Source organism: Schistosoma haematobium, chromosome 1 (assembly GCF_000699445.3).
Source record: "Schistosoma haematobium chromosome 1, whole genome shotgun sequence".
Lineage (NCBI taxonomy): Eukaryota > Metazoa > Platyhelminthes > Trematoda > Strigeidida > Schistosomatidae > Schistosoma > Schistosoma haematobium.
This window is the reverse complement of record NC_067196.1, coordinates 79,633,652-79,659,586: the sequence shown is the minus strand read 5'-3', so window position 1 is coordinate 79,659,586 and position 25,935 is coordinate 79,633,652. Positions and strand designations below refer to the sequence as shown.

General features: G+C 34.0%; 1 protein-coding gene across 1 annotated transcript in view; it reads left to right on the top strand.

Moving 5' to 3' along the window:
* The window catches only part of MS3_00000935 (uncharacterized protein), a 48,709-nt gene that overhangs the window by 7,222 nt on the left and 15,552 nt on the right, over nucleotides 1-25,935 (top strand). The window contains exons 7-25 of the mRNA XM_051208502.1: nucleotides 1,500-1,698; nucleotides 1,925-2,067; nucleotides 2,952-3,018; nucleotides 4,549-4,677; nucleotides 5,530-5,765; nucleotides 6,359-6,535; nucleotides 7,772-7,831; nucleotides 9,407-9,501; nucleotides 10,123-10,364; nucleotides 10,839-11,065; nucleotides 12,238-12,399; nucleotides 14,548-14,641; nucleotides 14,742-14,869; nucleotides 16,331-16,543; nucleotides 21,063-21,233; nucleotides 21,689-21,941; nucleotides 23,318-23,760; nucleotides 24,478-24,658; nucleotides 25,478-25,890. Coding sequence (XP_051075253.1) covers nucleotides 1,500-1,698; nucleotides 1,925-2,067; nucleotides 2,952-3,018; nucleotides 4,549-4,677; nucleotides 5,530-5,765; nucleotides 6,359-6,535; nucleotides 7,772-7,831; nucleotides 9,407-9,501; nucleotides 10,123-10,364; nucleotides 10,839-11,065; nucleotides 12,238-12,399; nucleotides 14,548-14,641; nucleotides 14,742-14,869; nucleotides 16,331-16,543; nucleotides 21,063-21,233; nucleotides 21,689-21,941; nucleotides 23,318-23,760; nucleotides 24,478-24,658; nucleotides 25,478-25,890 — 3,633 coding nt within the window. The remainder of the gene's footprint in view (nucleotides 1-1,499; nucleotides 1,699-1,924; nucleotides 2,068-2,951; nucleotides 3,019-4,548; nucleotides 4,678-5,529; nucleotides 5,766-6,358; nucleotides 6,536-7,771; nucleotides 7,832-9,406; nucleotides 9,502-10,122; nucleotides 10,365-10,838; nucleotides 11,066-12,237; nucleotides 12,400-14,547; nucleotides 14,642-14,741; nucleotides 14,870-16,330; nucleotides 16,544-21,062; nucleotides 21,234-21,688; nucleotides 21,942-23,317; nucleotides 23,761-24,477; nucleotides 24,659-25,477; nucleotides 25,891-25,935) is intronic.

Sequence of the window (25,935 nt, the reverse complement as noted above, 5' to 3'; positions counted from 1 at the left end):
AGATAAAATAGTTTTGTTCTTCATCCTAGGAGTTATGACTAAAAGACAGTCCACCTCTATGGTCCCATTGGGAAGTCTGACTAAATTAGCTATCTATCGATACTAGTTAGTTATTGTCTGGATCGTAAGTTTTTTGGATGGACTGCTTGCGTATGGAGATATTAGCAATCGAGCAATCTTGAGGTCCAGGACCTGGAAGGTAAGTTGGTTGATACTACTGATACTACTGCAGTACAGTCGAAATCGTTGTCCTGAGGTTTTGTGTCATGTGAGTCAGTAATATGCTGGGGAATAGCAATGAGTTCCTAAAGCAGTTCATAAGGTGGCTGATAGTGATTTGCGTAGGAAGGTTCAATGGGGTCTTTGGTATGGTAATAACAAGTAGCTGAAAACCGTAGGTGACATTGCTGTTTTCCTGTGATAGTGTAAATGTATTTTTGAAGTCATTAGTCAACCAGTGATCAGCAACATAGGACCTGGCACAAAGGTATATCGTGTTGCCACACAACACAGCGAATGCAATTAATGATATGAATACTATAGTCGTCGTATTATTATTATTAGTGATAGCAAGAGAAATTGTTATAAAACAATACGGTTTGATTAAGAAGAAATTACTTCGATAAATAAGAATTACATGATAACACTGAAACCCAGGATCCTGGGGGAGATAAAAAATTGTTGTATTTGAGTCGCCGAAACCAGTTTGTGTTTGAGCATTTTGTTGCCAAGCATTTTCTCTCTCGAAATACATTATTTTTATATGGTTTAATATCCCTAGTTTTTGGATTTCTCTTCAATAGATGTAAGATGTAGCAACTTTAACACATGAAAATTTTTCGGAATTTGTGTTGACTTTTATATCTATTCTATAGATAGTGTGTACAAGTTACCATAGTATTCTTGGGTAACCAGTAGTATTACTTACATACTAACAGTAGTCTTAGTAACAGAGCTCTATGTAGGATTCAACTATCAAACATTTGTTTTAGGTTGTGTTGAGCTAATGGAGTCATCCAAAGGAGTGCTAAATCAACTTTTAAGCAGTACCATTCCTTCAATTTTTTTGATAAAAGTTGATGAATTTTGGATTAGTGGCAAATTTTACTGTTGTTTTTATTGTCTGTTCAAGTCAAATAACAGTTAACAACTAGGTGTCGATAGCGTTTTATAATACTTCAGGTATCACGGGTATTGTATGCGTTAACACTATGTAGCACAACCATTTATTAACTACATAAACCGATGAAGAAACTAATTTGTGCAGACAATCAATATAAAGTTTTCAGAAACCAGTAAAGGAAAATAAATATGCGTTATATTTTATATATGATTCTGATCGGATTCACATTAGTTTTGAGAACAAAATGTATCAAGCTTTTGTGTTTCCGGTCACGACTGGTAAGCAAAATTTCCAAAAATAATTTTGTTTAAAATTTCAAGTATATTATACACCTAAATCAGTTTATTTCTATTGTCTTTTTCATAATCCTTTTCAGTTCATAATGGACGAACCGTCTCTAGTTAAAATAATCGAAATCCTAATGTGTGCAATCCGTATGCCTTCTCAAGATATAGGTAACATGAATAACGAAACAAAAGATCCCGAAGAAATATCTGAAGAACCAGCTGTTTTATCTCTGGATATCTTCATTAAACTAGTTACAACTTTATCCAGTTATGGTTCAAAGTTTAATGGTATGGATTTTCATTCATTTAAACCAAATTACTCAGTGTTTACGCTTGTTGCTGATACATTTGGTCATGATATTAAAAATACTGGATAAAGCTGGTCTGACGCTTTGAAATCGTTGTTTTATTTTGAATCATTAGTTTCTTGTTTTGATTTTATTGATATATTTGTGTAATAGAAATAGATAGGTTGAAATTTGATCTTTTTTTCTGATTTGGTTTATTTTAACAGATCTCCCTAGACTACTACTCCAGCTTTTTGATCTACTTAGAGCTTTTCCAACTACATTAGCTCATTCAGAAGCTCGCCTATTTGCATGGTGGCATTTTATTTGCTGCTTAAATTCAGATTTACTTACTGATGGTTTTAGAAAGGTAAGTTATAAATTGATTATTAATTTATTTATATGATTAGTTGTCTCATTATTGCTTGTAATCATGACAGGTATTTCCTTCATAACTGTTACCTATTTATTGGTCAGTACATAGATTTGCAATAATTAGTTTTTTTTTTTGTAAAGTGTGATAAATGGAATCCGACTTTAGTTTACGGAAAGAGATCGTATAGTTGACGTACTTTACTGATTACTTGGTATTAAGTTTTACTTAGTTTTTATATTAAAATCCGTATGTAGTCATTAAGTTAAATTATTTTCTCAAGTACAATGACGTATCGACGCTGTTATACATCTTAACTTTAGTTGGACTTTACCTGTGAATAGCTCGTGATTGTGTGTTGTATGTCGTTTAGTTGAGGATTATATAAGACACTTGAAATCCTTTTGATCCTTCACCTTTTTATAACATTTCGTGTTCTAGCCGTGATACATAACGATGTCTAGCTATTGTTTAGACTGTTAACTGATCCCTTTCTTTTTCGCCTACAACTAAAGTAATATTCAAAATCGATGAAGGAATGATAATGATTGTTTTATTCAATTATTTTATCGACAGAGACCTAAAAGTCTGAATATGAATGGAATTTGTGTTACAGTTTTCAATATACATAGTCTCACAGCTGACTGATTCGAGGCCTTCAGTGGTTGAAGACGTTAGTGAGGCCTTTCCGAGAATCATCAGCAGTAAACTAATTGGTTGGATTATGTATTAAGTCACAATATTCTTTTATTATGCAGTCAGTATTTACCTCACCCTTTTGTTCAGTTACTATGATCACCTGTCAGTGTTTGTTTACTCATACATATAATCAGTCTTCCCTAAAAAGATTATCTTATTTTCTGCAATGCTTTGTTTTACAGTTTCTATCTCCTTTCCTGGCAAACCTTTTGGGACGGTACTTGAGCATCAGTACTCCACAAGGAGATCGTAAGTTTTAGGACACAAATGTCATCGATATTTACTTTTATTAAGCAAAATCAAAACCTTTATTGAATGGTAAACTGTTCATTTGTATTTGAGCTTCTTTTTATTTGATTAGTTGTAGTAAACTTAATTGTCAGGTATGTTTGTGTTTAATTTATGGAATAGTAATTTTTCTCAAAGGACATTGTTACCGTATGATTTCTTTTTGATAATAATTTTTGGGATGTAACTCATTTATCTGTCTTACATCATTGAAATCAGGGAAAGATATTTTACTCACATTCAATGGTAATGTTGTGTTTCCATCAATTTGAGACCCAATATTTTCACTTTTTACTGTAATCATTGCATCATAATGTTTTAGGTTGGTAACAGATTATAGAGGTCAAAGCGTTCAACGTTTGATCACTGGATCATAGATTTCATCCCTACTCCATCTACTTGGGTTTAGGTACCTTAGTGGTAAGCTAAATAAAAATAGCCTTTATATGGAACGAAGTTTAGCCTAAAAATAATTTTTGATTGAGATCATGAACCGATTGATGTTAGACAACCATTGAAGACCTGGAAGCACTGAAAGGCCGTTTCGTCCTATCGTGGGACTCCTCAGCAGTGCTCACCCACGATCCTGCTTGCGGGACTCGAGCCCAGGGTCTTCGGTCTCGCGCGCGAACGCTTAACCTACTGGACCACTGAGCCGGCATCCAATGGTGTTAATGTCTAACCTCAACCAATCCACGAAGTTGCGCAACCATCTTCCATTGTACTGAGGTAGATGCCTGTTTCTACCCGACATGGATTAGCTCCTCTGGTCACGGCTTCTCACCAGAACTCTGAGAATTTTCTCACGAAGCTAGTCACTAGTGAGTATATGGTAATTATCAGTATAGGGGTTGTGGAGATTGCTAAGTTTTGATTGAGATCATGAACCGATTGATGTTAGACCACCATTGAAAACTTGGAAGCACTGTACGGCCGTTTCGTCCCATTGCGGGACTCTTCAGCAGTGCGGGATCGTGGATGCTATACTAAAGATAAGTATATAGACCTGTTTCTGGGTACTAAGTTGCATGTAATTTATGTGTGTCAGAAAAGCATTGCACGACTTCAACAATCCATAAAGCATATTCATCTTAGTTATGCAATGATCCAGTTCTTGATATACCATTTGTTAATAATAAAATGTACTTTACTATTAGTCTTCAGGTTATCCGTCATATTTACCATTCTAGGTGTTCTTTCTCACTTGATTTGTCTACTTTGTTCTTTTTTTATTAATAAGTCAGGGAGTGCTGCATATTTTCTTTCTGGTAGGAGTGAAGATTTGAGCTAACACACTATTGTGTAAAATTTCACATTCTTTTTTATCTTGTAGGGTTAATTCACAGCTTTTAAATCATCACATCATTTATTCGTATAGTTCTTTCCTCAGTTTATCAATTCATTCTATTTGTTTGACTGTTATTATTTGTTTGGTGTAGTTATTTCCTTTCTCTTACCAAGTGTACATATTTCCTAACTTTATTCATTTAGCTCAACTTCACCCATACAAACTCAGTCAAGGAAATGTATATGAAGGAAATGCAAAAGCCTTTGAACTTGTTCAACATGTATATAGCTGTTTTTTCAGTGAATCTTCAGTTAAATTTCATCAGTTAAACGGTAAGTTTGTTGTCATCCGTAATCTTACCCATGGAGCTAATAAATCCTACTTAATAAATCACTAACGTAAGAAAAGTCTTACTAATTGGCGTTTTATTTAAAGCAATTAGTCCCTTTGAAAATTTCGATAGTGTAATAAGACGAAGAAGATTATCAGAACTATGTGATATATTATTGCAATGGTTAATAATTAGTGATTGATAGTAATTTTGGCGTTAACATTGATCTTTAAGTTTATCGGAGAGAATCAAACAAACACAGTGCAAAATTAGAGTTTATTCTTCACAGTTGATGTCAAAATTCATAGATAGTTATTATTATTATTTAGACACATGAATATTGGTACAAAAGGGCACCAAATACATATGCACCAGACAAGTCACTTGGTGTTGTGTTAGGGCTGTGATACTGCCCGGGTGCACAGACCGAAGCAGGTGATTTTCTCAGGAGGACACACCTGGAGTCTTCGACCTAAAGGTCTGATCCACAAGGCAGTGGAGCAGCGTAAGGAGATGCGGTCCCATAGTAGCTGGTGACCAATAATTGGTTCATAAGCTATTTGTTCCTTCAGGATGCTGGAGCCCATGTGCACCATTGGTTTTGAATCAGGGTTTTCCAACTCCCCTAGGTGGACCCTCAGTGTCCACCAACCCGGTAACGCGCTGGATATTCGCTTTTCGTCCTCTCGATTTCGTAAACAACACCCACCGCGTGAAGGCCGGGATAGACAGAACATATTTATCATTTTTCTATGACACATGTTAAAGTGGTTTTTGATGGCTAAGTTGATTGTATGATGTACTCTTTTATTCTCAGTTCATATTTTGATATGGCTTATTTTTATTTATTTAGTTCCTCGTTTATCTGTCAATAATCAACTATTGACTCAAAACAGTTATCCACTTTTGGTCGGCCTCTTATACTGGATACGTAGTGTTTGTAAATATCGTTTCTCATGGTCTCCGGAAAAGTTGAAAATTCCTTCTCACTGTTTACCTTCTCAAAGTGTTGATGTAATTTGGTGTGGTTGTGTAAATTATTTACTTAGAATATCCAAATCAATTCAAGAGCCCCTAACATATAAGAAGGTATATTTGTTTTTGTATTCTGGTTGTATATATATGAAGTCGTAGCTTCATTTTTTTTTTGTAATAAACACATCATCTTAGGGATCGACACAGTTTCATTTCCAAGAATCTCAATATTTAGATCATTTTAACTTGAAAATAACCGGTCTTAATCAGTATAACATGGAATGTATACATAATTTAGAATATTTTCTTAAATTATATGATAGCCATTGAAAACATTAGGAACCATTCATTCAAGCGTACATGTACTTTACCCTGCAAAGTATTCTCAGAATGAGCTAATCAGATATATTTTGACTGATATAAATCTTTGAAAATAACCATGGCCTAGTGTATATGTATATATGGGTCTTCGTAATTTCCAACAAATCTATTTATTTTTATTTCATTTTAATTGGTTGCTGTGATCTATATTATTCTTTATCTAAAAATAGGATTGGTCGATCTATCCATAAATATAGTCATGAGCGCAATAATTCTAGAAAAGTTACCTTGTAGGATAGACGTTTACTGTTTGTGGATCATTTCGTATTACTATTTTTTAATGGTTATTATTCTACTAACAATTACCATTTGTATTTCATACGAAGGTTACTCCATTTCAATCCCCATCCCTCTCTGTGCGTGCTTCGAGTTCGAGCTCAGCTATTTTATCCGTTTGGCAACATATTGTAACTGTAACTTGTGAATTAATCCAACCACACGATTTAATTACATCTTCTGGTCTGGACACAATACAATATTGCCCATCTCCATCGGAAAGCTTGGTTCGTAAAATGTTTTTTAAAATGCGTTTTTCACAATGGTTTAGGTAACTAGAACTATTTACCTTACTCCGTTTACTTTTAATTGCTTGACATTAAGATTCCTTCCTAACTAAATGTTTTTCTTAAATTGAACAGTCCTTTTCTTGAGTGGCTGTTTTGCATACCAAAGTTATGATAAATTATTTTTTCTTGAGGAATTTCTGAATATACCGGATTAATGTCCATAGTCTTGTTGACTTGGAATAATGCCCCCAAATCTAGACGTAAGACTTTCTAAGCCCGATAAAACGTAACCTTTTCTTTGACTGCTTATTTTCAGTTTGGGTTGTTGACTTCGTAATCTTCAAACTCTAATATCGCAAATCAATTAAACAAAGTAGTAGCTAGGTCACATCTACGATTTTCATTTTCTAAAATCTACTTCTAATCATAGGAAGGCGACATTTCTGGTAATGCTAGTTTTCCATATGAAACATTCTATTACTGTTATACGTCGGTATGGTCAATAGTTCAGTGTACTAGTTTGGTCTTTCTAAATGACCTATTTGTTATTGTAACACTAACAAACAAATGTTTTATCCATGGTATTTCAGTTGAGTATTTACGATAGGTAAGCTTAGTTATGATGTGAAGTAGTGAAATTCTAGGTGCTCATTTAGATTAAGAACTTTTGGTTAAGTTTTTAAATGGAAATTAACTTAATTCAATATAACTCTGTACACATGGACACTTATTGTTTTTAAGCTTTTAACTGTATTTGTTGTGTAAACATTCAAAAATTCACTTTGTCACACTTCACATCAGAGGATAACAAAAAAATCAGGAGAACAATTTAAAATCTTTTACGATGACAAATGTCAAGAACTGAGAAATTAATTACCTGAAATCAAACAGAAAAATAATGTGTAACGTAGACTGATTTGTATTCAGTAGTCTATTTATTTATCGTTCGGTATTTTGAGAAAGGGGAATAAATAGGGTCTCCTTAAATGCGATAATCAGTAGTTGTCTCGTGACTGGAAGTCGTGGGATTGCTTACTACTACAATATACTGGTTACTTACTGTTCAAGTAATCACCAGTACTTTCATTCAATTTGTTTTTTTACGAAACTAAGTACTTTTTTGGTCTCATTGTGTCACAGTGTATAACTATATGCTTTAATATCACTTTCCTATTAATTGTTTCTCATCAATTTAATAGTTCTTTTCATATCTGTTTCGTTTGTGTTTCGTAGAACATTATTCAGAACTTTATTCAGTTGCTAGAAGAATTTAAACTTCCAGATAAGGAAAAGGTGAGCTTTTGCATGTTAGTGTCATACAACTACAATTATAAATGGTTTTCATACTTCTATGAATTTGGTTATCATATATTCACCTGTTTGATTTAGTTACTAATAAGCAATTTTGTTAGTCTGGATTGTTTTATGTTAATTTCTTGATATTTTTAGAAAAAATCGTGAAAATGCTAGTCAGTCAGCTACAACGTAAGACCAGGCACATATATGCGTCAGTCCAAGTTGCCACACCTCATTAACACATCAAGATGAACACCAAATCCGTAGAAGTAGTTACTTCAATGGTATTAATATATAAAAGAAAGATTGTATGTAAGGATATAATACAGGAAGAAAGAATTAGTTCGTAGAAAGAAAGGTATAAAGTAATCTTAATATCACAATTTAAGGGAAGACAAGTGTATACACTTACGCCATCGTGATCGATTCTGAGCCATGTCTCCCAGAGTCTCCAACCTCTGGTTACGATAGTCGCACGGACTCCAACCAAGTAGTCTGCATCAGTGTTTAGTTCACTGTGAAGTTATCTTTTAGTCTTTTATAACACATGACCTTGAATCAATGTGTTGCAGTCTCACGTTCCACTCTATGCATTTTTTTTTACACAACTATATAATACCACTAGCTCTCCTGCAGAAAGGGCAACTCAAATCCGACTATTTCAACTCATGTTCGGTAATGATAAGTTACAACAATATATTTATTTAAATATTTCTAAGTTGGTCAACCTTTCGATTCTCGTGGCAAGTCTATCCACTACAATTGTAGTTTGTGGCGGAGTTTCGTTCTCCGAGCTGGATACTTTAGTCGTGAAGCTCATTAATTTCCTGAACAATATCATTAGCATGAACCTGTGACAGAAGTGAGGTATTAAAACTTTTCCATTTGAAAGATGATGTCTACCCGTTCGACTTAATTGTGGAATCTTACAGATTCCTTTCGCTAAGTGTATATGCGGATGAAAATAATAAGTGGCTATTTATGAAAATCATAAACATTCAAAGAATTATTTATCCTTTAAATCAATGTCTGATTAGGATGTCGTTTGACGTTTCTTCATTGATGTTACGCCACATATACAGACGATGTAGCTATTAGAAACAGCTACGCTAAACTCGAATGAGATATATTTTTCCTTACAACTTTATAGGTAAATTAATGGACTGAATTTCTTTCATTTTTTCTTACGCATGTACACTATTCTTCAATAGAGAAAAGACTGGTTGATGAAATTTCTTGTTCTAACAGTCTGATTATTGAATTCCTCATGGATTATTCACTTAGCCAAGGTCACAGCTCTCATATCCCCTCTCTATCAGTCTGTATACCTATGAGTACACATTATCTTTATGTATATCCTTTCACCATTAGATATCTTAGCTTCATAATTTGTTTTTTCTTATGTTTAGGTAAGTCAGTTAGTGATTGCGAGCGTGTATTAACAGTTGAAATATATCATATTAAACTCACTTTATGATTTACATTTGTTGGATATTATTTGTTCGAAATAAATGTAATAGAGCTTCTAAGTGTCATTTCGTGCATGCACTCTGCGTTTTTGTACATTTTCAGATCGATTTGATATCTTCTCTATGTGTAAAATCTGTGGAACTTGGGGGTTTTTGGCTAAAGGAAAATTCAACGCGTAAAACTTTTTGTGTATCCCAGTTAGTTCTTATTTTTACTTGTCTTTATTGATGTATTTGTTTATGCAATTTTATTTTGTTGCTTTTAGTAATCATTACCATCAATGACCAGTAGATCTTTTTGGTTTGTTGTTTGAATGTATTGTAGAGTTTTGTAAGAGAAAGTAAATCGTAGAGTTCCAAACAGGTCAAATCATATGTTTTTCAGGATAGATTAAATACAACGATTAAAGCGTGTGTAAATTCGCCTCTTAATTTCCATACGTCTTGTTAACTGATTGAAGGTTCATGTTAGTGATCAACCGTAATGTTTTACTACTGGTTCCAAGTCATGTACTATATATAAAGTGGTACAAACTCATACTTAATGATGCCTGTTGATAAAACTTTAAATTGATGGGGGTTATGTGAATACTCTCGAATCTTGATAAACTTTAAGTTTATCTATGTGCATTTAATATCAGATTTCTGACTTATTTATAACTGTTATCAGACAACTGATTCCCCTTGCATTAAACTGTAAATTTGTTATCTGTGTATATCATGGATGTTGCATACCAAAGCATCACACCTCATAAAATGTCATCATTTTATTTTGATGCGTTTTATGGTTCAAATTTTGGGTTTTTATTAAAATTTCAGAGATGATTTTCATCGTTGGGGTACTCAAATTATTCGTCTAATTGATATGGAACCTCGTTTAAACTTGTCTAATAAATCAATTACGATGCACATTTTGCGTTTAACCGGAGAACAACATTTTCTCAATTTGATCCGCCTTATTTTAATTGGATTATTGTCAGATTTTGTGGAATTCATATCAAGCAATATTTCTTCACAGTCAAGTTTTAACGATGATTCAACTCAACTTTCACTTTCAAATTGTAATTTCTTTTCCACTGTTCATTTGCCAAATAATGTTTTTTGTTTTAATTTCCTTAGATTTAGTAATTTAGTTTTTGACGAAGTTTAAGCAGTTTTATTTGAAACCGGTCAAATATATCACAATGCGTCGCTATGCAATATTATTCTACTTCGAATTTGTATGAGTTGTTTATAATAACAAAAGAATTTCATCTTAGAATATAAACGATTACATTCACAAACTTGTATTAGCTTATATAAGGTTATATGTTCGATGTAAAATTATTTACACTCGATCGTAAAACTTCAGAAATTCCATTCTATAACCATTGGGATATTTCAAATCTACTTTGTTTTGATTTCGATTCTCGTAATGCAGGTTTTTTTCTATACTCATTCAGGGGAATTGTGTATCTGATCCAAACCTACTACTAACCAGTTTTTAAGTAATATAATCCTTTAAACCTCTTGTTCTTATTTATTTTTGACATTAGGTCCACCAGTTCGTTTTTCTCCTGATGCCCTGCGTGTATGGTCGGTGTTGGTTGACCGAATAACTCAGTTCATTTTAGATGAACACCGAGTATCTGAGAATCAGTCAGCCATAGATATCGATTTGAGTACTGTTGAATCTGCGCTGCTAATGCCATTCTGGTTGGCTGGTGCTTCACATCCAAACACAATCAATGGTAATCACGATAGTTCATCTGATGCTTTCCAGGTATTTTGCTGTTTTATTTTCATTGTTCTGCGTTGGGTTGACGTTTTAACAGTGATTTAGTAAATGCAATAACGTTTTCCTATATTTTCAAGATTAGTATCCCATATGGAGATAAGCTTGATAATAAATTGATATCAATTGAATATATAATGCTAATCAGGAAACAGCCGATAATTATCTAACCACATTCTGTAAATGTCGTCCATTGTTGTTATATGATGTAATGGACTGTGTGTACCAGTGGTTAATTACAGTTAGAATTTCTTTTACATATCACAGGTCAATGTAAGCACCTGGAACTTTGGTTTGTATATTCAAAGATGTATATCATTAAGAAATCCACAATCAAGATACAAAACTTATTTGAGAAGGTTTAATTTACAATAGATGTTTGACATGGAATTATTTTCTTAGAAATCATCTTCATTTTAAAAATTATATGATAATTCAGATTAATTGCGCGGACATTTATGCAAAATTAGATGTCTATACGTGTAGCTGTTGTTCAAGCAATTCCTGAACTTCACAAAATCACTGTGTTTCTCCTGTGCAATATTGCAGTCATAATTTTTGCTTAGTTTAAGTTTGTCGATCTATATTCTGTAACAAAAAAATATTAGGTTCCCTAAAAGAAAAAAAATTCGTACTCATTATCCTCAATCTATAACAAAGTATAGTTGAATGGATAAAATAACGTAATTTATTCATCGAATAAAGATTTTTTGTCATTTTTCTTTATATAAACTGCTAATAACACTAATCAGTTTAGCGAATCGATGTAACTGAAGTGAGTTTTCAATCTGAAACTTAATAATTAAAATTCTTGTGTTTCATCCATTAGAACGACCTTTCTATAATTAATATTGTAAATTATTAGACAGAAAGTCCATAGAGATGTTACATCCGTTTAATAAAAGTATTCATTATTCGCTTAGCTATTATTATGTTATAATTAGAAATAATTTGGTGTGCTCACTGTTAAAGAACTTTAAATAAAAAAATGTACACTGTGTTCAGTAGTAGTTTGGTCACAGGACTTGGTGCTTTAGTCGTATTAATTCACGATGAATGCGTTCTTTGCACTACATTTTAATTTGGAATTGAATATTTGAATCTAAATTTTTTTTTCTGACATGTATTATCATCTCATTTTTTCTTCATATTTTATCTAGTACCTCTCATTCAAAGATAGTTTGGCTATATCAGTGCGCCAGTCTAATTTATTTTCAGCATTTCATCAGGAATGTTGTTTATTAACAACAGTTCCTACAAATGCTTGGATTAATCAACTATCTGTCAAGCTATCCACACTTATTTTAAGTTATGCACCCAAGGTACGTTTTCTATATAGGTCACTATGATTTTTATTACAAAACGAAGTGTTGATTTGTAATTCGGGGTAAGTGCCAAAATTTTGTACTGTTCTTAAACTCAGTTGTTGGTCAATATTTTACAGAATAATAGATGACTTCATAAACTTACTCTATGAGCTTAATTTCAGTTTCATTTTCTGAGTCGGCTAACATCAAATCACTGATGTTTGATTTTATTTCCCCAGGCTTTTATTTTCGTTTCTATAGTAGCAATGCTACGTCATACTTAAGTGAAGAAGGGTACGTACATGTGTACATTATTTTTAAGTGTTGAACCAAAGAAAAAAATTTAAAGTTGGTTTTGTGTGTTGTAAAATGAAAAATTTTTTAAAAAAGATTTAGTTGAACAAACCCTTCGTTATCTTCTATTTATATATGAGCTAATTATTTTTTGTATTCAAGTTCTAGTAAGGTGTAAATAGATGTACGCAAGTGGTATTCGTTTAGTAGATTCTATCACTGTATCGTGTTAAACTATATCAAATAGTAATGTTGAAGTCAAGAACTGAACTTTTAATAGTAGTAGGTATTAGTTTTTATCATTCGTAATAGTTTCATTCATATTCAGTTGATGTAGATCTAACAATTTTTCTACCTAGGATTATTTCGTCGTCTTGTAAATAACCGTTCTCTTTATGGCTTAACCGAACGATCAATACCTTCAGTGTTTAATGTCATTTTTATTTAACCGTATTTAGCCTTTCTTTCCACAGTTAGTGTTTTATACCGGGTAGTTGATTCCAGTGAGTGCCTAACATGTCTATAACCTATCTTTGTTAATCAAATCGCTTTTTTTTTTAACTTACCACAATTTTTTTCGTAATTTAATGTTTATTATCACTCACAAAATAAATACTTCATAGTCATCAGTAATCAAAATAGTTGAATGGAGATGGAGATATAATTTCTTCAAGTTGAAGTGCTTTTCATGCTAGACTATTTGTTTTTATTCAGTAGTTTATGAATAACATTTAGGAACAATATTATTGATTACATGTAAAAATCTCTGTTCAATTTATTGACATTTTGTCTTCTCACTACACTATTTTAGTAACATATATTGCTCAAAAGAGATATGAACTAGTAGTTAGTTATGAACGAAGAATTTTATTTTCAAGTTCTACAATTCTAAATCCAAATTAGTAGCCAGTTTTAAGGCAAAATACATCGTTTAAAATTATAGTACATGAATTTAGGATTGTTTGTAATATGAAATAGAATTGTTAATGTTGAGATAACTAATATGTACTACTAACTTGAGTAAGCTTATACATTAAATGAAACTGGGAGATTAATGATCAGAATAAATATTGATAAGATAAGATGGGAGAAATATTAATTCAATTACAAATTCGATCAAATACTTAGTGGAAGATTAAATAGTCTATGAAGTTAAATGAATTTATTGAATAATTAATCATGTGTTCGGAAGAATAATAATAATGTTAAACCAATAGCAATACTAATCATTTAAAGGTATGGTAGTAAAAATAACATAAACAGTAATATTTCATTACGAGAGGTGGTAGGTGTGTTAATTAAATCATATCACTCTATAGTTAAGATTACTGTTGACTTATTATTGGTCCTGGGGTTGATAAGAGAACAGGTTGAACATATTTGTTTTGTACACATACTTCCAGTTTCTTTTTCCTCTGAACGGCTACTGTTTCTGGAGTTTTCGGGACCTTGAGTCGGACCGACTTTTGCGAATTAATTAACCGATAAATTTTTGAGAAAGATTAACGTATACTGGTTCTATGATCAGTGTATTTTACTCTAATACCTGGCCACTTTTTAGACAATTAATTTGGATATATAGTTGTAGGATCAAAAGAGAATTTATTTAGAAGAATACTTTTCGCTCATATATTTTTATATAGGGATTTTTAAACAGTTATTATTCTTTTGATCTAAGTGTTTAGTTCCCAGTATCATACCTTTCGATCTTCAATCAAACCTAATAAGGATTGTTGTTGTTTCATTCAGAGTATAATAATTCTGATTAATAATTCCGTAAATTGTTAAAACTATGCTTTTAACTAATAATATTACATTAAGTCAGAGTTTTCAAGATTTATGACATTTTTTTCTAATTTCATTTCATAGGTAATGGAAAACATTAATTTGCATTTAATTAGCCGTTTTGTGCATTGTTTAGCCCAAAGTGCAGAAATTTATGAAGAAAAGGGAAATCAGAAAGGTACGTTTAAGATAAATTGTGATTTCCATTTTCTCATTATGCGTATTTATCTCACTTTACTTCATGATGCTGCAATGTTTTACTATTGAACGTATTTCAGATACACACTGTACATTTGCTTCTGTAAAAATTGATGATCAACCACTTGGTCAACTTACTGGATTAGTTAGCTTGCTTAATTCATTACTGTTATATATACCATGGCTTCACCCTCCAACACAAACTGAAGTAAGTAAATAACTTATTGTGTCACTGTTTTTCTGAAGAGTAAAAATACAGGTATTGATCAAATAGATATTCACTCTTGGTCAGATTTTAGAACATAAACATAGTTACTGACACCTGACTTTCGCTGTATTTGTTGACGCACATTTATACCAAATTCTACTTTAATAATGACTGACTTCTGAATCCTAATATTATTACAGTTCTTCAGTCTGTCAATTATAGAGAACGAGTGTGTTTCTACCCACATTACTACACCTCACATCCGAAGTACATCGGTAATATACAAATTATCAGATATATGGTCTACCAGAAAACTGTTGATTATAAGTTAGATTTCAGTTACCTGTTGTTGTACTTGAGTCTCTTGTTACATACTTGTCATGATATCAGACTAACGGACCTGAGGTCTCTGATCTCAAACTAATTGGCGCTTTGGTACTTTTTCCAAATTTGCCAATTACTACATTGATGAGTTGATAATCAAATTTTTTCAAAAATACCAATATTCATATTTCTACTGCGTACAGTAATTTATATCTTTAATAATACTGTGAACTTTAATTATGCAGTATGTGATTGTAGCTGCCAACAGATCGCAATTCGTAGTTACATTATATTCCTCAAACCTTTGATTAAACCTTTGGAATTATTACATTTAGTGTGACGTAATCTGATGCTACACAGGATTTGTTATTGTAACTGATATAGTTCCCTTATTCTTCTTTTTTTACCACACATATACTAGTTACCTATTTTCTCACTCCATATTTTTGTATATTACCCAGAAAAGAGTAATACGTGTGTTCTGAAACATTTTTGTCTAATATTGAATAATCGACTGTTTAGTTATGTGCATTATTTAACGCATCTCAATAATGCCAACTCTTTAAGAAGCACTTTAGCTTGTTATTGAGAGGTAATTTTTTTCGATTGGCATTGAAAATACTCAAAGTTTAAATATATTTTCGAGAAAATGTGTACTGTGATATGGCCTCTATTTTTACACATAATTGTCTTCTGTATTGTTGCACTGTCATACCTAATCGTTTATGTGATTTTTCGCGATCTTTTATCCTCAATACCTTATTATTTGTTGGTATGTTCTTACTATTGTTATCATCTGATTTGTAATACCAATGTAAGGCAGGTTTTCAGTTAACTGAATGTTCCCATTTTGATACTTAGTAAAATGAAGGAATAGAGCAAAGAAATTTCTTTTCGATTAGTTTTTCTCCATAGCATTTGTATGATTTACAACAATGAAATAATACTCATTGAGCAGTTGCGTTATGTAATAATTGTATTATCACTATTACACAACGCAACTACTCTATGAGTAATCTTTTCACTTGACACAATTATATTCACTTTGTAATGATAGAAAGTAATATATATGTAGTCCACATAGACATATTTGTACCTCATCAGAATTTAAGAATTAATACACGTTTTTATTTACAGAATGATGATTCACCTCCCTGTTATCTAAGTGCTCAGGAATCAACTACTCAGTGGTTGACATCTCCTCCCGTTATATCCATTCGTACTCGAACAAATCAGTTGAATAATGAGAAGTCTGCAAATAATGTTCATTCCATAAATCGATCTGCAAATAGTAATCAGGTCTCTTATGGTTTACTTGATGCTTTAGAGACAGTTGTATTCCTTCTTAATGTAAGTCATATATATATATATATATATATATATATATATATATATATATATATATATATATATATATTCATAATTTATATCTTTGAACGATGATGCACGGCTTCAACTGGCTGAAAAATTTATCAATTAGAAATAATTTAAAACAAATTAACCTTCATTTTATCTGACTCATAAACGGGTATCATCAACATGGAGCCTGGTAGAGATTTGGATTGGCCCAAGTTACCGTACAAGAATAAAACAACGACGAAACGAGAATAACAAAGGAGATTGAAACAACGTAGTAACACCGATATAAAGGAAAACTGAACCTTGAAAATATGGTTTGAAAAGACACAGTGGAAAAGTATAAATGGAAGGATACTGAATTTCATGGCCTATAATACTATCCCGACCGTTGTTGCTACCTCGACATGGTGGTCGAGCTTGCCTATCGTGATGAAGCAACCGAGCTATACTGACTGGAACAACTGTTCCTCAAGGTCCTACCACGTCAGAAAGGTCGGCTGAAGAGCGGAAAGACTAAAAGCAACAAACCCAAGGTACGAAGGCGAAGTCGTACTGCTGACTGTACAAAGGTGTGAAAGCAGTAAGGTGTTTCCTTCAGACAACCAGCATAACAGCAATACTACCTTCCCACAAGGAGGGGTGGGGTTAGAAAAGGTCGACCCTAAAAATCCACACCTCGCCTTATACCACGGATATCCGTCTCCGGCGGTAAGGTTTCAACAATACGGAGCTAACACGAAAATTACTCATAAAAAGGCGGTGTGTGACCGACCTCAAGCAGTTGTCCCCTGGACACTGCGGTCACGCTCCCAGGTCACTAAGACCACCTCTAACCCAATTTCCTTGTGAGGTACCTCCAAAAGAACCCTTCCACGGTGTGGGCAACCGGGAAGTGATAACGGCCCTCATACCTCTAACAGCACTCAAGACCACTGTATTCATAATCAACCTCCCTTTTCACTTTCTATTACTCCTCCTACATCGACTTTCACCTCTAAACTTCCTTTTTCGGCTTCCTCCTCAAATGTCATCATGACGAACGATTCTAGTGCTCAAAACACTGTCCCAGGTCTACTGAAACCTCGCTCCAAACTACACATTGGAGCCTTCAACGTACGCACCCTATGTCAAATCGGTCAACAAGCTTCCTTGGCTAAAACCCTAGAATCTCGTACCATTGATGTATGCTGTGTCTCTGAAACACGCATACAGGATCCTAGTGTGGTCATTCACTTGACCTCGCCTCGGCAACACGGAGAGCCGACGAGATACACCCTCCGTGTATCTGGTGATCCGACGGCTAGCTCTCGTGGACTGGCAGGAGTAGGGATAGCACTAAGCATGAGGGCGGAACAAGCACTGTTAGAGTGGATCCCCGTTAACAGTCGTTTATGTGCTGTTCGGCTAAATGGCTCCGTAAGAACTCGGAAGGATAGGGATATACGTCGTTGCCTTTTCGTCGTTTCTGCCTACGCTCCCACCGACTGCAGCTCAGATGAAGTGAAAGATGAATTTTACAGAAAGCTATCTGAACTTCTTCAGAAAGCTAAACGTTCAGACATAGTACTCGTAGCAGGTGACTTTAATGCCCAGATAGGTAGTTTAAACCAAAAAGAAAGGCATTTAGGTGGGTATTTTAGTATACAGGCACAGCGAACAGATAATGGTGATCGTCTGCTGCAACTATACTCAGACAGTCGTTTATTGTTAGCAAACACAAATTTTCACCAAACCAACGATGGACTCAAATAGACCATATTGCCATCAGTCATCGTTGGAGAGGGTTGGTAGAAGATTGTTGCTCATTCTGGAGTACCTGCTTGGACTCCGACCATGCCCTAATACGGGCACGCATCTACTTGCGCCTCACTGGACTCAAAAAAGCCACAGTAAAAAGACCCATTAGAACTGAATTGAGTAGCGAGAAAACCAAAAGTAGGTTCCAGGAACAACTGAAGTCACACTTAGGTAGTTGTGAAAACGAGGTTGACCCAGATGTTGCTTGGAAAGCTTTACAAACAGCTGTGGAAACAGCAGTGACATCTATCAGTGATTTAAACCACAGGGTTACAAAGAACTGACGGATTTCCTCAAGGTCTATTCCACTGATGGATTCTCGTAAACTCATCCCATCAGGCTCTGAACACGATGAAGAGCGACAACAAATCAGATCTAGGTTAAGCAAAAGTCTAAGAAACTACCGTGAGCAGTGGTGGGCAACGAAGGCAAAAGAGATGGAAAAGGCGGCGGCTATAGGGAACACAAGACAGCTTTACAGACTAATAAAAGAATCTGGAATTAATAAGTCAAGTGTAAGTGAGATTATATCAGAAAAAGACGATACTCTCATCTGCTCCCAGTCCAGACGTTTAGAACGATGGGCGGAACATTTCAGAGAACAATTCAACTGGCCTTCAGCTACTCTACAACTACCCTCCATTCCCAGACAGTGTGAATGGAACATTGAAGTAGGTCCCCCAACTCTTGCTGAAGTTCAAAAGGCTATAGTTAATCTGAAACGAGGAAGAGCAGCTGGTCCAGATGAACTGGCTCCAGAGGTCTTTAAGGATGGTGGTCCAATTTTAGCGATTAGGTTGACTAATATTTTAGCTAAGATCTGGGAGTTAGACGTTATCCCATCTAATTGGTCACAATCACTTATCGTCCCAATATATAAGAAAGGGTCAAAATCATCCTGTGACAACCATAGAGGGATTAGTTTAACTAATATAATATCTAAAATACTATCCTCGATAATTATCAGACGCTTAACTAAGACTCGTGAACTGCAAACGCGAGAGAACCAAGCTGGTTTCAGACCTGGTCGTGGCTGCATCGACCATATATTCACCATTCGTCAGGTCCTAGAACATAGGCATACTTATCGGCGTCCGACAATGGTGGTCTTTCTCGACTCGGTAGACCGCGAGATTCTGTGGCAGTGTCTGTCATTGAAAGGCGTACCTCAGAAGTACATAAACCTTGTGAAGGCTCTTTACTCGAACACTATTAGTCGAGTCAGAGCTTATGGCGAACTGTCATGTGCTTTTGAAACCTCAAGTGGTGTCCGTCAAGGCTGTCCACTTTCTCCATTTTGTTTAACTTCATCATAGATCTACTGATGGAAATAACATTCTCGTTTACTGAATTCTCGGGTTTTGATCTCCTACCAGGAGGTCCACTTATCGACTTAGAATACGCGGATGACATAGTCCTGTTTGGTGAAGACGCTGACAAAATGCAGAGTCTTCTGGTATCACTAAGCAACAATGCCAGAATGTTTGGAATGCGCTTCTCTCCCTCTAAATGCAAGTTGTTGCTTCAGGACTGGTCTGCGTCAACACCTGAACTAAGGATAGGGAGTGAAGTAGTCGAACGCGTTGGCAACTTCACTTATCTTGGAAGTCTGATCAGCCCTAATGGGTTGGTGTCTGACGAAATCTCAGCACGGATTCGAGAAGCTCGCTTGGCTTTTGCCAACTTACGTCACCTTTGGCGAAGGCGAGATATCCGTCTATCAATAAAAGGAAGAGTATACTGCGCGGTAGTCCGTTCTGTTTTAATTTACGGCAGCGAAACATGGCCATTAAGAGTAGAAGACACTCGTAAGCTACTAGTATTTGACCACAGATGCCTTAGAAATATTGCTGGCGTCTGTTGGGATCACCGGGTAAGTAATAGTGAGGTTAGGCGCAGGGTATTAGGGAATGATGGTAAATCAGTCGAGGAGGTTGTTCATCTTCATCGACTGAGATGGTTGGGCCACGTGTTACGTATGCATAAACACCGATTATCACGTCGTGCAATGCTAACAGGTGTTAGAGATGGTTGGAAGAGGATTAGGGCCGGCCAAACCAAAAAGTGGCATCAGTGCTTGAAGACACTAACTTCTAGTCTGAGCCATGTTGTTAGATGCAGACTACTTGGTTGGGGTCCGCGTGACTGTCGTAACCGATGGTTGGCGACTCATGGTGACATGGCTCAGAATCGTTCACAGTGGCGTCGGTGTATACACTCCCTGTCTTCCCTTAAACTAAGAGATTAAAATCGCTTCATACCTTTCTACGAACCAATTCTTTCTTCTTGTACTATATCTCTATATGCAATCTTTCTCTTATATATTACCACCTTTGACCTAACCACTGCTGTGAATCCGGTGTTCATCTTGCTGTGCTAATGAGGTATGGCAACCTGGACCGATGCATATATGTGCCTGGTCCTACGTTGTAGCTGACTGACTGACTAAGAAGAGAAAGAGTAAATGCATCTGAGTTGGACTAAACGAAAACTATTTCGCTTTTAGCCAATGAAAATGTTTGCTGATAGATTAGCTAGTTGGAATCTGAAAATACTGTTTATGGGTATCCAAATTAAAGCATTTAAACATGGAAGTTGGAGTTTATCAAACTTAGCTATATCAATCAAGCTTTTATGGTAGACTAAAATAACGTTTTACTGCATTTCATATTAATCTTAACTGTTGTTATTTTTGTTATTATTAACAATTTAGAATCATCTTCATGAGACAGATTCTGTCTTGTCAATGTTTTCTAAGCTGGAGTCGAGTTTAACTCGTTTGGTTGACTGTTGTGTAAAAGCGGAAAAAGCTGTTATTGAAGCAGGAACAGATCTAGATGAACCACTTTTAATTACTCAACACAGACAACATGCTAAATTAGCAGTAAGTCACCATTAATGACCTTTATTTTTATCTAGTATAATATGACTAGAAATCAAATTTCATACTGTTCAATCAAAATAATATCTTTAATTATTCAAGCCGATTAAAAATAATAAATGTATACTCCAGTGGTGTGGTAAGGCTTTATATTTAAATATAATAATGAAGACAAAGGTATCAATTATTTTTATCGTCCACCACACGTCAATTCATGAGTTATAATTCTTTCATAGACGTATCTGATATTATTCAATTGTCCGAACCTCAGTAGGTTTATTGGTATGAAAATCGTTGGTTAAAAGTCGATTGTTCAAAAACTAATGGATACTTTATAAAAACTTATGAACTTTATATCATTATTAATTAGTAGTTTTATACTTGAATAATTCATTGTGTTACCGTATATAACTGTGAATATATATTTTCATTTTAATTGTGATTTTTAATATTATCAGCTGGAGGAAGTATTCATATGCATTTGGAAACAGATGAAAGTTGTTCCTCCCAATGTATCCATCAATAATCCACTGTCCATGTTTCGTACAATTCCCGATAAACAAGATCTGAAAACGCCGGCTACCACTCCCGTATTTAATTCGGAAATATCTGATTCCATACATCCGATTGCTCAATATGAAGCTATATTCAGCTTATCACTCACACTGTGTGGTTACAATGTGAAATCGAATCAAGAATCTTGTGAATGTGGTAAATATATATATATATATATATATATATATATATATATATAATCACTCGTTTTTATTTATTTGTCCTTGCGTTTTACTAGTAATCAGTTAAGAGGTTCACTTTCCGATTAGGCAGCACTACTTGGTAATAATTAAAAGAAAGGAAGGGCTACATGCTGGTTTTGTCTTTTCTTCTCAAACTAGTTTAGTATATGACCGATAACACATCGCTTATAATATTTACTGAAGTATTATGTTTTTACTTCAAAGTCCGTTGATTGTGAATTTCCTGAATCCAACCATTGTGTTATTATAGTGTGGGTATCCCCTATGTTTATCGACGAATATGTAATTTAGATTATGAAAATCTTGCAATAGTTGCATTCTTATCTAGTTCTTCGGGGGAATTAATTATGTTCCTGAAGTGTTTTTGTTCTAAAATCGACAGTTCCAGGAGAAAACTGGACAAAACTTTTGGGTGTCATAGAATTCTGTGTCTTACAAAATCGTCTGGAAATATGCTTAAGAACTACCAGAAGCAAAATTGTTCTAGGGAAAGACTTCACTTTATACTGAGACCTTAAAAAATGCCATTTAAAATCAAACTCGATCTACTATCTAAGCGGTATGAAAAACCTATATTATTCCCATTACCTAAGATTAAACACAGTCTGTCTCGTTCACAAGTTAAAAATATTTTGAATAAATGCTTCAATTTGTTGTAGATTGACTAGATTCTTTTTTTCGTCACCCATAGAAAATAGGCTTCCTAATACTTAAACATTCTCTCGGAAAGTGTTAGCTTCTTGGGTCAACTTACATATATGGACAAACTTACTCATGTATGTACTAAACTGTGTTGGAATTTTTCGACATAAAGGTTCATCTTTCTGGAACCGAAAATCTTATCATTTCTTCACTGAAAAAATTTTATGTCAGCTATTCTTTTGCCTTTTACCAAACAGTTAGTAAGTACTGACAGTTACTGTGTCTAGTCCTTAGTTTCGGTTGAGTTTTGCCCATCGAATTGCAATGTAATTATTAAGATAGGTTAAAAATAACTCAAAATTACAGTTCATTTTATCTTAACACTAGTTTGTTAGCAGAATACTCTGTACCTAGATGTTGTACACGTTAACCTTTATATTTTTACAAATCTGATTTCCAAGCTTATATATGAGATTATCTATTATAGGAAATTAAGACTTTCAGTTTTTGCTTCTGCATATTATATGTGGACTAAAAACAATCATTTATTGTAGACTTCAATAGTAATAGTCATAACCTAAGTTGTTTTCTTGGTTTTTAATTTATTAACTTCTCGCTGTAGTAGAAGCTGAGATGTTTTTTGATGGACTTATGATTGAGTGCTTCATATTTTCTTTTATTTTACAGCACTTCAATTGTCTGTTACTTTCATGAATTGGTTCATCGGTTTTTGGAATTATTTAGTCGACCAGTATTGTGTAAAACAAACTAAAAGTAATTCGTCAAAATTATTAAATTTTCGAAACTTTTTGATTAATTTGGAACCTGAATTTCAAAAAATTATTATACGAACATTAAATCCAAATATTCAACAATTGACTGACTTAAGTCCTAGTGAAAAGAGTACCTCCAGGCGTAAATCTATTTCTCGCAAAACGCCCAAGTCGGAACCAACTAAACGTCTGTCTCGTTTATCAAAAAGATTGTCCTCCTCTTCTTCTTCCCAATCGCCAGTAATTTCTAATAATCTGAAGTTGAAAATAGAAGAGAACTCTCCTATTGATTCTTTGGTAACCACTTCACGTTCTGATAAAAAATTATCTTTTGCTAAAGATAAATTTAAACCAGAGGTAATTTATTAAATTAATTTTTATAAAAAAAATATATTCATTTTTTATTGGCTGTCTGAATCCTTCTCTTGGTGTTGAGGACTGCAGTTAATCAGTCTTTTTGACACATTTGTATCCTGTGCGGATCTCCTCGATATTGCCTTAAGTCACTAGCATTATAGGCAAAGATGAATGGTGGCTAGCAGTGGAATCCAGGACTTGCGTTCCATCCGATTTGGGACTCTTCAGTTGGATGTACCTGCATCCCAGAGTCAATGTCCACTCCGGGATTCGAACCCAATACCGTTCGCCTTAAATGCCATCACGTTATCCACTCAACTACTGAGTCCTGATGGCCACCAGCTTGTATAATTGGTTGAAGTTTGATTCGTTTTTATATTGGTTGCTTGAATCTTCCCATTGATGTTTCGGACTTTAATTGATCATTTTCTTAATATGTTCATCTGTTGTACTAATTCATTTTAAATAAGTATCATAGGTCATACAAGACAAACAATGTTGGAGAATTTTGGAAATCTTGGAAAGTTTTTGGAAAGGATCAATTTACTGAACTAATGTTAACAGCAAATAACCATTTTTATAATTTGCTTATAATTACATGAAAGAATATAAGTGTGTTTTAAACAATTTTCGGTCTTAACATCATTTACTTTAGTATTATTTATATGTGTTTTGTTTGTCCATCACATTAATAATTGGTAATTTATTAAAATTCAGAAGTCCCGGAAACCAAATACAATTGTGGGTGACTTGTTCTCTGATATTCTTGTTTCGCAGAATAATAATGATCCTAAAAAACCTTCACATAACCCTTCTATTCGATCACGTCGAGGGCGCCTTTCATTAGTAAAAGTTAATAGTCCAATTGAAAAAATGGTTACACCTGTTCGACGATCATGTAAGTGTTGTTTGTTTATTATTGCCGAACTAAGTTCTTAATTTATTACTTTTTACGTAATTGAAAGCTACAGTTCTTTGAACGAAAATGATCTTGGTACTAAAACATAAAAAGTGTTTTGTGGTGAATAATTTATGCTTGTTTATTTCTACGTTTATGCCATTAGCCTAAATGATGTAAAATATTTTTTCTATAACTACTGTTTAACATAAAATTACTGTTCATCGCCGTGTTACATCAAGAATAATATTGAACTCATTCGTAGAACTTCAACAAATACGATTAAAAGTATTGTCAGTTACTTCATCATGATCTTTTTTATTTCCGATTTCAATGTAAGATTAACTGACAAACAGAAGCCATAGAGTGGAGAATATGAACATTCTTAATCCTTTAACTACAAGAGCTCTCATTTAATATCATTGATATCATTTTTACCCCTTTACTTAAAGAAGTATTGAATATTTTTAAAGAGTGAAAATCCTTTTGCTTATCAAGAAATTTTTAAGTACTCAATGGGTTCTTTGCTTAGTCTTTGTTGAAAGACTAAACATTTGTTTGTACTAATGTAATTCATATTCGTACATATTGTTACGTATCGTTAATAAACCAGTAATCAATATATTACAAGGTTATGAAGTTCCTTATAAGCTTAAACTCCAATACAAGTTTATTTATTTTCTAGTGACTAAAGTGCCACTGAACTGTAAAGCTAATTATTTTTTTACAGATATTTTTTGGTTTAAAATAGGTAAACCGTTATTGGAATTTAAAGTTATTGAAATTCTCAAATATTATCTCATTTCTATCCTCATTTAGTTGAACAAACAGAAAATATTACTCAGTCAGCTCCATCTAATTCCTCATCTAGGCGTGGCCGTGGTAGAAAAGGTGTTAATCTTTTTCCTGCCTCTCCTAAACCATCACCTACAAATGGTATTATTGCTGAAGCTTTTGGAATTCCACCTGGTACAAGTCTCATAGATAATGAAAACGATAATCATAATTGGTCTCCTACAGTAACATCTCCTGGCCCACTTCCGTGTCGTCCATTGGTTAAACGCCGCTTATTCGGTGGACCACAGGAAGTGCCAGTGACAGAAAGTAAATCAAACAATTCTAATCAGTTGTCATTACAACCAACAAGGAAACGACATTTCTCTGACTCGGAACAAAATACCACTACTTCTAAGGTTGTAACTATTTCAACTTGTTGTGAAGATACTTGTGATGTAAGTTGAATAAAATAATTTGTCAGTGTGGTGTTATCGTGATTC